The sequence below is a fragment of the Panicum hallii genome, chromosome 5, assembly GCF_002211085.1.
Source record: "Panicum hallii strain FIL2 chromosome 5, PHallii_v3.1, whole genome shotgun sequence".
Lineage (NCBI taxonomy): Eukaryota > Viridiplantae > Streptophyta > Magnoliopsida > Poales > Poaceae > Panicum > Panicum hallii.
This window is the reverse complement of record NC_038046.1, coordinates 7,718,977-7,735,217: the sequence shown is the minus strand read 5'-3', so window position 1 is coordinate 7,735,217 and position 16,241 is coordinate 7,718,977. Positions and strand designations below refer to the sequence as shown.

The 16,241-nt window shown below is 46.0% G+C and overlaps 2 protein-coding genes across 2 annotated transcripts; one reads left to right on the top strand and one right to left on the bottom strand.

The window, feature by feature from the left end:
- Positions 1-5,123: 5,123 nt before the first annotated feature.
- LOC112894054 (disease resistance protein SUMM2-like) lies at positions 5,124-8,667 on the bottom strand. The gene has a single exon (XM_025961627.1). It carries the CDS (start codon positions 8,161-8,163, stop codon positions 5,440-5,442), a length of 2,724 nt encoding a protein of 907 aa, XP_025817412.1. The 5' UTR covers positions 8,164-8,667; the 3' UTR covers positions 5,124-5,439.
- A 5,515-nt stretch (positions 8,668-14,182) lies between these two features.
- Positions 14,183-15,963, top strand: LOC112894715 (early nodulin-like protein 1). The gene is made up of 2 exons (XM_025962509.1): positions 14,183-14,514; positions 15,346-15,963. The coding sequence occupies exons 1-2, from the start codon at positions 14,310-14,312 to the stop codon at positions 15,762-15,764; spliced, it is 624 nt and encodes a 207-aa protein (XP_025818294.1). The 5' UTR covers positions 14,183-14,309; the 3' UTR covers positions 15,765-15,963.
- Positions 15,964-16,241: the final 278 nt, after the last annotated feature.

Sequence of the window (16,241 nt, the reverse complement as noted above, 5' to 3'; positions counted from 1 at the left end):
GCTCAGTGACAGGCTGCTACAGTTATTGCGCGGGAGGTGTTGAGACGACTTGACTTGGGTACAGGAATCTCATTGGAGCCCCTAGCGAATAGTTTATTTATGCTTTGTACCATCAAACGTGACTACGTGATAATGCGCGTGTGAGACGCAGCGTTCACAGGTTGGCTTTTTGTTGTGTTGCCGCGTGCCGACTCTTCAAACCAAACTCGTAGCCTCGCAAGTTGTAGGAGGCTGCTGCGAGACCCGCCGGATATAAGAAAGCTCCCCGACGCTCCCGTACAAGCAGCTTGCTTTGGAGATTAGCGAACCAACTTGAATTTTTCTTTTCCTCTTGTTAACATACCAGTTTTTAAAATCGAAACACAGCATCATACGGACCCACTAGGATAGCCTTTCCCCGCATTCTCTCGATGTTTCCACGACATCACCATACCCTTTTCCAAACATGCTCTCTCTCACCCTCTCCCTTTCCCGAGCAGATGTACTGAACTCTGTATCTGTAACAGAGGTTCTAAAAATTATTCTTGTTGACAAGTTTAAAACTGATAAATATAGTGTGATGCACAAACACGCCATAAGCATATTGCGTGCACAACAAAACTATATAATGCATAATATGTATATACTTCATATAGATAAATAAATAAAATTATTTCACTATGGATAGCATGAGTACTTGTGCAAGTAGTAATTAAATTAATTTACTACGACTTATGAAAATACTGTAAATATTTTTCCCTTAATATATACACGTCTACATTTATTCAACATTTCTTACTTTGTTTCTTGCAAAAAATCTACGCATCATCACACAATTTTGTAATTGTTTTACATAGTACACAAATTTATGTGGATCCTTATTAAACAACTTAGAGAGTGTCCACTGCCCACTATGCCCAAAACACATGCACGTCATGGCTAAGAAAATATAAAATAAATATGTGCCGCAACCTCGATCATGTGCATCTTAATTTTTAATCAAACATTGTGTGCGTACACCATGCATCCCCACCCGTACCTTTTGCACGGTGAGGAATATTTCAACGTAATGCACGCCGAGTGCATCTGATTTGTGTGTCTGTCTGCGAAGCAGAAGAAATTTTGCGTCCTTGCATATATTTAAATAACTCTGTAAATAAAAAGGTGTATAAATATGCATCGGTCGATTTAATGAAACTTTTTGAAGCATAAAAATGCGCATGTGTCCTCGGTTATGCCCGCAACAATTTCAAGGATTTTGTTGTGTTCACAAAATGTGCATCATGAGCGCTTAATGAGACGAAAAGAAAATATGAGAAGAAATAACAAACAAGCACTTTTTTTTACTAAGTACTGTTGGTGGAGTGACAGCCTGACAGGCCTTATACTGTTCAAACAGTGCTGTCCCAATTGGTCCACGAGTCCCTCACGCTTGTCTCTGTTGAAGCTGGGGAGCTGAAATGTGCAGCAACCAGCCATCCAGCAACTAGCCAACTAGGGTCCGTTCGTTTCACCTCTTTAAAACCCGAAACATCTAAAGAGGTGTGACACCGAACAGCCCTCTAATCCGGTCTTTAATAAGATCGTGAATTTTTAGAGGGAGCGAGCACTCTAAAAAATTTTAGAGTGCTCCAATGGAAAACGAACACACCTAGATGTGGTGTGGTCCAGCAAGCCTCCGGTAAAGAAAAATCTGCATTTACTGTACAAGATTCCTTCTCTACTGTTACGCTAGCTGAGATGCTGCCGGGCGTCTGAGTTGACTGGGTGGTGTGCGCCTGTTTGGGAAGGTTTCTACATTCAACTGTCTTACGCGAGCGGACCGAGTCACTAATCGAGATGCAGTAGCAGCGTGAAGTTATTTTATAAGCTGGATAAAAATAAATTAGAAACCGAGTAAAACTATTTTTTTATTTCACCGGCTTCAGCTTTACCGTTTACCGGTGAAACTGTTTAAAGAAAACCCTCCCAAACGTGGCCACGCTTCCTCCGTCCCAAAAGTTATTTAGCATTTAAATTTTATCTATAAAGAATGTTGGTTTAACTTGTAATGAGATCCATCTAATTAAAATAACACCAAGTACTCCTCCAGTCTTAAAATATAGCTATTTCTAGCATTTAAATTTTATCTTATAATATAATATAGCTACTTTTAAGTTTCAGGTAGATTTTTGGTACGAGAGGTCTAAATACCACTCCTTATATGCAAATTAATTATAGCATGCTGATCTGCGTTCAAGATAAATAAGAAAGTAATAATTATTATCTTGATTAGTTCATGGTAACTAACTAAGGGTAATATAGACTTTTACTTTTCATCTTCATCCTTAATCCGTCTGAAAAACTCTGAAAGTAGCTATATTATGGGATAGAGGGAGTACCAAAAAATATTGTATAGAAAAAAAAAGTCAATCAAATAATTTTTCAGTTTAATGCATATGCATTTATTGAGGATAAAAAACAAGTAAATAATACAGTTTTCAATTACAATTGCTAAAAGTAATTTAGAGGTAATAAGATTATTTCTTAGGATGAGTAATAGGTCATTTTTTTAGAATGAGTAAATTATTTTCTGTAACAACACTTATTTTGACGGAAGAAGTATATAATACAATAATACATTGCAAACATTGCATTTGTATACACGCCCAATACATATGTGGGCCCCGGTAATAACCAATCTTAACTGCATCTCCGCCGCTGAGATAGTGGCGGTATGCGCGCCTAGCGGGACAAAACCTACGCTCATCCCGACGGGGACGACGTGGCCAGCTTTGTCAGCTTTCATCCGATTGAGAGAGAAAGAAGCAAAAATATTTCGCTAGCTACCTTTCAAAAAAGAAAAATTTCGCTAGTGATTTTTGTTTTTAACCGTTAGGTTCATGACACGGAAACCTAGGGTTTGCACACAAATCGAGAAGTATATAAGTACAGGAGAGTGAGTGAGTGAAAAATTTAAGGATTAAAGATAAATAGTTACTAACACGTGTGGCTCCGATAGAATATTGGATAGCGTGTCAAAAATAAAATGGTTGGAAAAGTAGTCTCTTATGAGACCTCTAAATAACGTAGAATGATTTAGAGCTAGAACCTAATAAAACTCTTCTCTATCCATGCATATATGGTGGTAATGTGGGTGATTTAAAAAAATTTAATACTAATAAAACTTAGAGATCTCGTTCGGGAGCTATCATGTGAGGTCGCCATAACCGGTACACACACCGTAAAATGCTGGGATTCGCCGATACCGTAAAACACCGGGATTCACCAAAAGGATATCTTTTTTTCTTGAATATGTAGAAGATCTACGTATTATTTTATTATTAAGAAGAGTCGAATTTTTTTTAAAAAAACTACGTGGATTCTAGAAGAATTCTGTGGACACATTAGACATAAAGAACAGGTCTAAAAAATAGACATACCTTCGGGGCCAACCAAAAAGTTACTACTCGCACTTGAGACAACCTAAACGTCGCGCTCCTAAAAGGGAGTCTTCTGACTTTTGAGGAAGAAGTGGTCCTGTAGCAATTTGCATTTTGGTACAAGATGGATAACACAGTCTTGAAATCTTGAACTACACAAATTATCAGACAAGCAAGATTACACCCCTGCAGACTAGCAATCTCTGAATTAGGGCTTGCTTGGTTGGCTACCAAAATATGAGCATACCAAACTGTAGGCGTACCAATCTTTTTTACTAAAATTCCGGTAACTTTGAATTAGATTCCAACCAAATAAATATTAAAATTATAGTCTTGCCTACATGATAAATTTTAGTAGCCAACCTGATATATGAATATATGAATTTCATGCACCTTTTCCCCGATATATTCCAACACAAGAAAGTAATCCAGGCTCCAAACTTCAATTCAATGGACACACAAAAACAACAGGTGAAATAGTGAGCATGATCTTCAGTTATGTTGAAACAACGAATGAATATAATAATTTTGGCATAGATCTTGTGCATGATAGATGTAAGAGATTGCCCAACAACCATGCAAAATGTAGTATATATGATAAAAATAACTATGGCAAACTAGAGGAGTCTTCAGCTATCGTGGTATAAAGGGCTTGATTGGTTGGGTGCCAAAATGTGCCTTGCCAATTTATGGGTAAATCCATAAATTTTGGCATTCCTTTGGTTCACTTTCAAAAAATTGGCATGACTCAAATCGGCAACGTTCAGCTTGCCTATATTTTGGCTGTTTATGCCAAATTCCTATTATGATACTTGTATTTTGGCAGCAAACCAATCAATGGTAAAAATTTTAGCTATCACATTTTGGCACCCAACGGACAACGACCGTGGAGAACCTAAAACAAGCCTAGGGTTTAGAAATTACTTTGGTACTAGCAACACTGTCCATTGAAAAAAAAATGAAAGATGTTCAGATATTTTAATGAGTAAAATGCACCGCTGGTCTTTGAATTTGGATCGGGATGTCACCCCGGTTCCTAAACTTTTAAAATGTCCATTCAAATTCTTAAACTTGCTAATCATATCATGGAAGGTCCAAATGACAGTTGTTTAAGCTAAATCGAAAGTTATATAATTTATTTAAATAAAAAATTATACACGCATAAAAATAATTCATACCAATTTACTTGTACACATATATTTAAATACAAAAGATCCATAAAAAATTGTAAAATAAGAAACTCATATGATCAAAATTGTAAAAGAAGTAGAAAATAAAAAGGACAAATTTTGGAGAAAATATTGGAAAAGAAAATATTCAGCATAAAGCTTTGAAACGATATTTTGGAAAAAAATAAAAAATATAAGAGATGAGCAGAAAATTTTAAAATAATATTTAGACCCGCATGTAAGCTCCACATAAGTTGAACACTTCCACTTTGTAAGTTCATAATGATGATTTGGACTTCACGTGATTCGATCAGCAAGTTTGAGGATATGAATGTGCATTTTGAAAATTTGGGGACTGGGATGACATCCCGAGCCAAATTTGAGAACCGACCGTGCATTTTACTCTAATTTAATTATGCTAGTTTGTTTGGTAATGGAACAGGCGAACAAGAAAGAGGATGAGCTCTGAATGATGCCCCAAATTTTATTGTATTAAATCTGCCACTCTAATAATGGCCTCCGAAACCTCAACTCGTTTCTCAGAGAGAGCAGAAACAGAGAAATGATGGCATTTATCGACTATGAGTCATACACTTTTGGAGAACTGAGTAGTTACATTCGCTAGAGTCATGCTGGCATACAGGATACATGCGTGTAGAACATAGGCAGTGCAAAAAACTAGATCGCCAAACTTGCACTTTCATGCAAGATGGACAACACGGCCCTGAAATCCTGAACTACACAAATGATCAAATAAGCAACATTACAACTACTGCAGACTAGCAAATTCTGAATTCTGCCAATCTTTTATATGCATAGGGGTCGACCAATCTCTAAAAGAACAGAACCTCTAGTAACCAGAACTGAATTCAACGCAATGGGCGGAACAGGTCCTCATATGAAGCTCTGACTTCAGCATCATCCCACTCCAGCCCATTCCACCATTCCCTTGAGCATTGTATCACATTGAGCCCTCCAGCAGAAAGTTTCAGCTTCTTCAGATTTGGGCACTCAACAATCTTCAGGCTCTCCAGCGATGGGAAGTGCAGTGTACATGTATTGCTGCTCAGCGTCCTGAACTTTGCCAAGCCATGGAGATACAGCTCTCGGAGGTTGGGGAAGGGTGTGATAACTCGAAACACTCCCGAAGCTTGTTCTCCACCGCTTGCCGCTGCATCTTGCTCTTCACTGACAGTAATCAGCTCTTCCAGCCCATGGCAATACCAGATGAACAATGATGATAGATTTTGTACACATCCGCCTTTGTAGATGATCTTTACCTTATGGAGTCCCTGAAGGATGATATCATGCAGGGTTGGAAGGATGGGCTGCTCTTCATCTACAAGTTCAGCCCGGGCTTGCAAGATGGCACGGGGGAGTGCATTGCTCCCAACAGTTTCTTTGCTGCCATCAATTATTACCTCCGCTAAGTTGCTGCAACTTGCAATCCACACTCTCTTCAGGTTAGTCATGTTCTTCCAGAGATTGCTCGTAGGAAGCTCTATCTTCGTCATGCTGGAACAATTCTTTATCAGTATATTTCTTGTGGAACCAGCAAGGCGATATGACCGAGACAACTGCTCCAAGGCCTCAGGCGATTGTATTGTGATGTCTAGCGCCTTGAGCCTGCGCAGGTTCTCGAGCTCCTGAAATTCAACACCATTTCCACTTGCACCAACCTTCCAATCTCCATAGCTGAGATCCATGTACAAGACTTGCAACATTGTGAGGCTGCATATAACGCCACCTGGAATCATCTCTAGTGGCATATGTGAGAGAAGCAAGAACCGCAGAGTTGCTAGTGATCCTAGCTCCCTTGGCAGGGACCTGATGTTTGTGTTATACAAATCCAGGTACTGCAACTGAACCAAAGAACTGATCCCTGAAGGTAATTCGCTGATAGAAGTATGGGACAAATCTAATACTCTGAGAGATGGCATGAACTGGAAGAAGCCATCACATATCTTGTCCAACCCAGGGTTGCCTTGTAGCATCAAAGTCTTCAGTAAAGGGCATTCAGGCTTCTCATACAGCTCAAGAATGTTGTTTCGCATGAAAGAAATCCGCTCAGCATCGCTCCACTTCTCTGCGCCTGGTGCCTCCTTCAGCCCAACTCCGGCGCGGACAAGCCATTTGGTCTCCTTTTCGCCAAAATCTGATGCTATCCATAGAGCCATAGCACGGACCATTGGATGCATTTTGATATAATCCTCATCTTCACCTTTCTCCAGCAAAGAGGCAATCTTTAGATCACCAAGAAGGTCATGCCCCTTGTTGTATATTTCATCCATCTCAGTGTACAAGTCATCTATGAAACCTTCACCAATGCAGTAGCCTATGATCCAATCCTTGGAAATGGAGAACTCCTCTGGGAACAGTGAGCAATATAGTAGGCAGAGCCTTAGTTTGTCGCTGGGCAAGTTATCATAACTCTTCTTGAGAGGCTCAAGAACATCAAGCTCCATGCCAAGAAGCTGCCATGGGGCAATCTTAAGCACAGTAATGGCGTGCTTCCACTCTTTTGCGGTGCGCTTGCTGGCCATCGCCCGACCAACAGTGATGAGCGCAAGGGGCAGCCCGCCGCACTTTGTGGCCAGCGCCTGCGCTTGGTGCCGGATCTCCGGGCTAGCACTCATCAGGTGGTCGCCGACCTTCTCACGGAAAAGCTCCCACGCGGGTTCCCAGGGCAGGCACTCCATCTTGAGCTTGCGGCGAACGTCCATGCGGTCGCACACGTCCTCGATCCTCGTCGTCAAGACGATCTTGCTCTTGGAGTTGTGCTTGGGCACCGGGATGCCGAGCATCCGGAAATTGAGTGGCTCCCAGACATCATCCAGCAGCAGCACGAAATTCATCTTGCTGAGCACCCTGTAGAGCACCCCGGCACGCTCCTTGGGCGTCCGGTTCTCCCACGACACGCCGAGCCGGTCGCCGATGATCCTCTGGATGTCATCAAGATTGTAATCCTTGCCGACCTCGATGTAGATGGCAACATTGATGTCAGGGGAGTTGATGAGGAAGTCGTTGTTGAACTTGTTGAGCAGCGCGGTCTTGCCGACCCCGGCAATGCCGTAGATGCCGACGATGCCCACGTCGCCGTCCCGGACGCAGGTGTCGAGCTCCTGGAGCAGTGCGTCCCTGCCGAGGACGGGCGCGCTGGGCATCTCCTCGAAGCGGAGCTGCACGAGCTCGTCCGCGACCTTCTGGAATTCGGCCTTCTCCTTGAGGTCGACGGCCTCTGCGCGCGCCTCGTCGGCCATCTTGCTGAGGAGGTAGGTGGCCTTGACGCCGGGGGCCTGTTCCGGCGGGAGCTCCAGGCGCTCCTGGAAGTCGGTGACGATGGCCTCGGCCCGGCCCTCGAGGATGGAGACACGCTCGAGCCACCACGTGACCTGGCTGGTGGCCTCCATGCCCTGGCGCTCGGCGGCGTCGACCATGCGCTGGACGTCGTCGCGCTTGCTCTTGAGCTCGCTCATCTCGTGGACCATCGAGTCGATGTAGTCGCCGCAGGACATGACGTAGCCGACGGTCCGCGCGCAGTAGTCCTTGAGCGGCCGGAACACCGTGTCGATGATGGATGCCAAGAACTCCATCTCCGCGAGCCCAAAGCCCGAAGCTTTACCAAGAAAGCTCTAATCCTTGGTTCCCCTCGGAGCCAAGAACTCAAAATTGGCACGGACCGAAGGATCTTGGCGCTGGTGGGGGATGAACCGAAGCCGAGCAAGGCCTAATCCCCGGAGGCGGAGCAGATGCGCATAGGATCTGCGGGCCGGAGGAATCCACCAAGATGCAATCGGTGGGTGGCATCAACTGAGGGATTCTTTGGAACTCGGAAGGTACTGACGAATTGGTTGGAAATTTTTGGGGGAGGGCACGGGAAATTGACAAATCGGTAGGTCTCTGAGCTCAGAGATCAGCGCAACAGACAAGTGGTGGGTGTTGGTGGCAACTCTTTTAGCAGCGAAGAAACGCAGGGAGGGAAGAAGCCGAGAAAACCCAGGCCTGCAGCGAGGAAGATGGCTGCGCTGAGCAGCTGACACAGGCGGAGACAAGACCCGGGCGGTGTGCGGTTTATGCGAGGAAGGTGGGGAGTGCGAGAGACGACTTGACTTGGGCACGGGAGGAGCCGACGGGGCCCGAGCACGATGACAAGATCCAGATGGCGCCCCGGCCGAATTTTTGCATTTTGTCCTTTATTTTGAAAATTTTAACATTTGGACCTCAGGATGGAGTAAACTTAAGTTCTGTGGACCCTGAGGTTGGCGCCGTGAGTTACGGTGCCGAGGTAACATGTCTCGATGCCGTTGCTTATAGTGCTGAGGTGTTACCCCAATTCCACGCGGACGCTGATGTGGCGCCGACGTGGCAGCTACCTCGGTACCACAGACCTCAGCGACGAGCTATTATGCTATACATTGCGCAGCGTGTGTCTTCGCGCGCTCTCGTACTCTCTCTCTCGCTCTACCTCTCTCTGTCGCTGCTGCCTCTCCCTCGGTCCCCGCTGCCGCCCCACCTCAGCGTCAGCACCGGCGGCGAGGGCTCAGGTCTCCCTCGGTCCCCGCTGCCGCCCCACCTCAGCGTCAGCACCGGCGGCGAGGGCTCAGGCAAAACAGCGAGCCTGGAAGATGATATATGGGGACTGGGAGGAGGGGTACGAGAAGTTACCTGTACTGTTTAATGCGATCACAGCAGCTAATCCAGATATGCATTACGAGTACATTCCAAAATTGAACGAATGAAAGGATGGAAGATATATTTTCTTCTGTGTATTCCGATGCTTTTCCCAGTGCGTGATGGCCTTCAGGTATTGTCATCCGATGTTATCTATCGATGGTACTTTTCTGGTTGGCAAGTACATAGGCACACTATTGGTAGCTATTTTATGTGATGTGGACGACGCATTAGTTCCTATCTTGTTCATATGCTACATCCATGTGTTTTCAGTAACCTAAGGCATGTTAGATTTAGTTCAGAACCTCTTCACGCTTATTTGGTTGAGGTTCTCGCATGCCGCTTCATGTGTTGTGCGTGTTCAATTATGTACTGCACTATTTTGTTAGTTTTTAATTCCATTAGGTTAGCTTGCTTGATTACCTCTGCATAGTGGAAATAATTATTATGAGCAAAATGAATGAAACAACAGCATACTAGTTGACTGGAAGATGCAATAAGTAACAGCACAATAAAAAGTTAATCATATGAGAACACAGTGGAATGTCCAGCACATGATAACACAGAGAAAACTGCAATACTTGACAACTTTAGGCATAACTGAACCATAGAACTAGCAAATCTTACATACTCCTTGATGCAACGAGGCCTCTTCCCCTTCTTAATGTATCGGGACTCTCCATTATTTATTTCGCACGGCGAACACGCTCAAGCTTCTGCTCCCTCTCCTCCCTGAGCTAGGCAGCATGCCTCCTTTCCATCTCTTCTTTGCGCTCCTTTTCGGTTGCCTTCTCTTGGCGTCTCTTCTCCAACAACTCCTTCCGCTCCGCATCGCACTCCTTCACTCTTCGCAGATGCTCCTTGTCCTCCTCTGTGATCTCAATATCGAACCACTGCTCAAAATCACGTAGCGGATGAGGGTCTGTAAAATATGCAATAGTCACACAACAAATATTGCATATGATAAAATAATTAAACAAATAATCAGAATTCTTACCATCAACCCACTGCGGATCTGATGGGATGTAGGGTCGAATACATAATTATCTTACATCCAATACCTCTGGCTATATGTTTCCTCTTCAACAGACTTTATTACCTTGCAAGGATCACCGCAGTAGCACATCGGCACAAGAACACCACTAGGCAGACAGGTGAAGGCAGTTCCCGTCATCACCCTTGGTTTCCTAGATTTACGACGCCTTGGCATCCTAAGATTGCATATGAATTACCAAATCAATGCATACAAATTGAGGAGGGAGGAGAGGTTACCTTGTTCTCAAAGATCTATGGATTAAATCAAGGTTTCCAAAGTCCAATATGTCAATTGGTGAGGTTGGACGGATTGGGAAGAGAGAAAATTAAAAAAATACTCGGAAAGAACAAATCGAAGAAGGCTCGGGAAGAAGAAGGGATCTGCGCCTCTTGAAAGGTAGCTCGGCGCCATAGATGTTGGCGCCGAGCTCGGTGCAAGCGAACGGGAACAGGAGTTCCCAACGTAGTGGATCGGTGGAGACACCTGACTGCGACATCACACGGGGGTGGGACTACAGAGTGGACCCGCCTAATCCACGAAGCCCCGAGGACCTCGGGTACCACGCTATAAAGGGACCCCGCGGAGCAAGCGGGCCGCCTCTGCCCCTAAGGAAATAAGGAAACGCTCTGCTGGCTCGTAGATAAGATGTGGTTTCAAGATAAGATATATCATAAAAGATATGTCATAAAGAGAGAGAGACAACCATATGCTCTATCTCCTTTCACTCTCCGCCCACTTCTCCATTTGCCCGATGGGAGAGCATATGGTCCTCAGTGAAAATTCCAAGATCAGGAGGTGCATGCACACAATAAAGAAGGTGGTGGCCAGTCCATCCCGGCGTGCAGCAGCAAGCCTGCATCTGCACAGCCATGCAGGGCGGCGGCGACTTTAACCGTAGGCATCTCGCCAGGAAGTTGGTGGGCTACTTAAGGTGGTAAAAAGAAAAATAGTAAAGAAATGCCCCTGTTAACTCGGAAGGGTAGTATAAAACGGGGAGAAGGGCTTCATCCAAAGGGGGCTCCCTTCTCCAAAAAAGAAAAAAAGACTACAGAGCTCGTGAACGAGCCCGGGCTCTATGCACTCTCTGGTTTATTTACTATCAGGAAATATATAGACAAGTAGGATGTGGGGCTGTTATTCTCCGGGAGGTTTGAACCTGGGTAAAAAAATTCCTCGTGTGTTCCTTATTTTTTCACAAGCTATTTCAGAAGTTTGCAGCATATTCATCCTCTGGCCGAATCTCTAAACGGGGTTCCCACGAATCTCCGCTTGCGGTATTCACCTATCGTCAGTGCCGTAAGCTGTGGTGCCGAACTACTTGCCACGTAAGCGCCATCATGGCATCAAGGTAAAGACCTTGGCGGCGTGAGTCACGGCACCAAAACGTGTTAGTTCGGCGCTATGATTCATGGTGCCGACCCTAGGGTTCAAATCTGGATATACTTCGTCTAGGGGTCTAAACGTAATTTTTTTCAGAAAAAAAGCTAAAATGTAAAAAGTACGGACGCTCCGGCGAGTTTGTTCTTGTTTGCCACCGGTGGAAGAGAATTAAAAAAAACACGCATGCCGGAGCCGGAGTGGCAAACGTGATGCGATCTGATCTAGTAGAAGCATGGATGAGCATGTTTGCGAGGTGTAGAAGCAGTTAAAAATGGTGCTAGTTGCCGATGCATGCGAACTTTTCGATCCAAGAAACGTGGGGTCCAGGAAATAATCCCCTGTTCACCAGTTGACAGGTGGGGCCGGCTCTCTGTTTGGACTTGGACCGCAGATGCAGATTCAAGTGGTTGGTTGCTGGAGCTGAGCTGGTAGATCCATCTGCTGAAATGAGCCATGCTACCTGCAGCCCTTGTCTCTATCATCAGATATTAAGTGGCGCATCCATTTAGTCTCTGTCTGGTATAACTTATTTTAACTTCAACCACCTATTTTATGCAAATCGAGAGATCGTAGCATGAAGCTGGTGCTAAAATAAATTAGATGCCACGCGAAGCTAATTTTTCTAGCTTCACCAGCTTCAGCTTCGCTCCTAAAGCTGTTTTGTCATAAGCTATGCCAAACAGGATTTTACTGCTCATATGATGCTGAAGATCTGAAAAGAACTGTAAATGTAAATTCAAATATTGCTGACAGGCAGTGCTATATGGACATGTAGTATGCACCTGTAGAAAATGAAAATCTGAATCATAGAAAAAAATCGTGGGTACGGTATTCAAACAAATGCTTGCTTAAGGGCAGCTTAAAACTTCAAGCACCAAGGTATCATTCTATAAGAGACTAGGAGTCGCAAAACACAAATCGAATCAGACATGAAAAAGAAAATACTCTAATTTCGCTGTACCCTTCCCCAACATTCCAACAAAGCAGACCTAGCTAACCATCTTCTACGGCTTCAGATAGCATAGCCGGGAACCTCACTCCAGAGTCCAGATGCGGAGCGTGCTCATCCCGCACGGCAATGCCACAACCGCAACAACCGCCGCCGCCGCCTCCTACCCGACCAACGGGATTGCTCCTGCCGCCGTCGGTCACCGCAGCATGGCCAGCATAAGACGAGGCCCAAGGAGCAAGGACGGATTGACTGGCTGGATCGTGACTTCTTTATGGGTCGGGTCACTCGCAACTTCACGCAAGTTGGTTGGGCTGTAAATTGTAGGCCCATCAATGTGGAGGCCCGCTGAAACATCTATTTGGTCGGTCGCAAATCGGCGGCCTAGCCCGGGGCGAGTGATCCAAATCCTTTGAATTTATTTAGAGCCCCGCTTGCCACGGCTTTATTTTGTTTCGTTTGGCATAGCAAGGAGCCGGTTCACGACCCGAGGAGAAATTAAAATGGAAGCCGGTGAAGTTCCTCTTTTAATTGGAGGCATTGGAGCATATATTACTCCGTACGTCTTAGGCCATTCCTGGTGGAGGCCTTAGGCCATTTTCAGTGGAAGTTTTATAAGAGTTTCATACATATTAAATAGGGTGCTATGTTACTATTTTAGACGATGTGGCACTGGAATTAATGAGAAGAGAGAAATGAAATAGGTTTCATCTAGATGAAACCACATATGTACAGTTACTGACTCTTGATGAGTCTTAGAATTAAATGTGATACAGAACCTATGAAATAAGCAAACATAAAATAATATATTGTGGAGTGAGTTTCATCTATGATTTTATTTATATTTTATTGATGTGGTACTCTTGGAAACAACAAAATAAAACCACCCATTGCGATTGGCCTTATAGTCCTCCCTGATCGCCGATGGTTCATCTTCGTCCCCTCCCTGCTAGACCTTATACACCAAATATATATCGATGGCTTCATTGTTCCTCTCTACTTTGTATCCATCAATCCAAAACATCAAACACTAAAGTTGGTTGTTGCTGATAAGTGGAATACGGTCAAATCACCACCGTGGCCGCAAACCTAGCTCTTATTTGGCACTGTTGTTGAGGTCGATAGTAGTCAAATTAAGAGAAATTTGAAAGCCTCTCTTTGCAATCCACGTGAAAACCTTTGTGAATTGAATCAGCAACGATCACCACGAATGCAGTGCCAAGTGCGCGCTAAGCTTAGGCGTGATCCGAATCCAAATTCCTACGGTTCGAACCGACCCTCCTCTCACAATGTTCATGTTGAAGACGCACCTGATTGATATTGATGTTGATACTTGATATGAACTGAGTAGCACCCAAGGTATGAATATTCCTCGTCATTGTGCGAAAGCAAAGCATAGCTTCGCAAAGCCCTCACGCAAGCAAGAATATAGTAGAACAGAACCTAACACCGCACCATGCAGGATGGCACGTAGGATCACAAAGCATAAAAGCGCGGGCAAATATGCCTCCTCGCAGCGCTCACGTTCCCTGGCTTTTACGAAAAGAACCGTGCCGCGCGCGTCCGCTTTCGACGCGTTTAAAACCGCGCCGACCCCGAGCCAGCCTGATCGATCGATCCAGCCATCCAGCCAGCCCCGCTCGTTTCCCCGCTTCGCACAGTTTTTTTTTTGTTTGGTTTTTGCGCAGCAAGCACCAGGCTCGATGGCGCGCGGGCGGACGCTGATGCGGTGCGCGCTCCTGGCGTGCATGGTGGCGGCGTGGGCGTCGTCCACCGCGTCCGCGTTCGTGTTCAAGGCGGGCGGCACGGGCGAGTGGCGCGTGCCCGCCGGCGCCAGCAGCGGCAACGCCACCAACGCGTACAACGCCTGGGCGCAGCGCAACCGCTTCCGCGTCGGTGACGCCATCGGTGAGTGAGCCTGAACCCTGCCTGCCTGGCCTGCGGCTGGTGCTGCCGCTGGTTTCTCCTCCAGCAGACCACCGCATTGAATGAGTGGGTATCCATCCAGTTCATCGCAAATCAGAGTCGGATACGCGCCGATCATTCTGCACCTGAAATCTTTGCCGGATACGCTAGAATTCATTGCAATGGATTCCGTTTGCACGAACTTTGTTTGGTTTCGCACACGGCCACTTGTCCTTTTGTTTGATTTCGCACACAGCCACCTGTCTCTCCCCCGGTCCGCGTGCAGTCCACTTGTCGGCAGGGGGACGGTCGGACGGACGCAGGCGGCCTGCGTGCACCTGTTACCTTCCCTGCAAAGGTTCCTCAAGTCTTTCTTCTAGGACGCAGGCCTCCTGATTTTCAAATGGCGCAGGCGCTTAGAGATGCCGAGATTCCTGTAACGCTCCATCTCTGACTCTAACTCCATCCCTAACCTTCCATCTCTAACTCCCAGCCGCACCGCTGGAATCGAACGCGGCGCTGACTAAACTGGAAGAGACAAAATGCAAAGATGGAGTGACGCTCGCTTTGGCCAGGCTAAGCTATCTCTATTCTCTAATGCGAGGTAACGCGGCCTTGCCGTTTTCTTGGCGTGACGCGATCGGCGTGTGTAAACACGGAGCCGTGCTAATCGCGGCGCTAATGGTGGCGGTGATTGAGCAGTGACACGGTTTCACCGCGCGGTACAAAGTAAAGCACGCGCTGTCAAAAGCTGGCATTAGTGTTTTTTTCTAGTCTTGATTACCGTGGCTTAACGTCTTGACTGCTCCTCCTCCCGCGCATGCATGCATGCAGCTTTCACCTACACGGCCGGCAACGACTCGGTGCTCCTCGTCGACAAGAGGTCCTACGACGCCTGCGACACGGCCGCGCCCATCGACACCTTCTCTGACGGCAGCACAGTGTTCACCTTCACCCGCTCCGGGCCCTACTACTTCATCAGCGGCAGCAAGGACAACTGCAACCGCGGCGAGAAGCTCATCGTCGTCGTCATGGCCGAGCGATCGGCCGTCGGCAACGCCACCGAGCCGGGCGCGGGGCTGGCGCCATCGCCCAACGGCCCCTACTCGATCTACTCCCCGCCGCCGCCCTTCGGCATCGACATCTCGCCGGCGGCGTACCCGCCGCCACCGAATGCCGCGGCACCCAAGGTGGCGGGAGTTGCCGGCACTGCCGCGCTTGCCATTGGAGCGCTGTTCTACGCGCTTGTTTGATGTGTGTGTTTTGTTTAAAATGGTCGTGCGCGCGCGCGGTGGATGGAGAAGGTCGATCAGATGGCTGCCTGACTAGCTCCCACATCATATGTAATAATCCATATATGCCGATTGAGTTGAGTGAACCTGTTTTTAATGTATAAAATGCTGTCAAATGTTGATGTGTTGATTAATTCAATGCTGTTGGAATGTGATTTTATTCCAAGTTCATGTTTGCAATTAGGACTTCGATATATATTAATAGTGTTAGCCCATACAAATTCGTACAATATGTATGATCCAACAAAATAAATATGAAAATCAATGAGTTTGGCATATGCAAAGCATTTGCGCGTTTTTGAAAAAGAAAAACTTCAGCGCACATCGAACATTAGACAAGTCACCTTTTTTTTCCCTTGTAACAAGTCACTTTTTTTGCCCTTGTAATGGCGAGCCCAACATCCAAAAGATTTTGGAAAGGCAGCAACACTTTCTTTA

Coding starts and splice junctions, on each gene's coding strand:
- LOC112894054 (XM_025961627.1), bottom strand. CDS start 8,163: ATGGAGTTCTTGGCATCCATCATCGACACGGTGTTCCGGCCGCTCAAG.
- LOC112894715 (XM_025962509.1), top strand. CDS start 14,310: ATGGCGCGCGGGCGGACGCTGATGCGGTGCGCGCTCCTGGCGTGCATG. Junction 14,515..15,345: donor CCGCGTCGGTGACGCCATCG/GTGAGTGAGCCT, acceptor GCATGCATGCAG/CTTTCACCTACACGGCCGGC.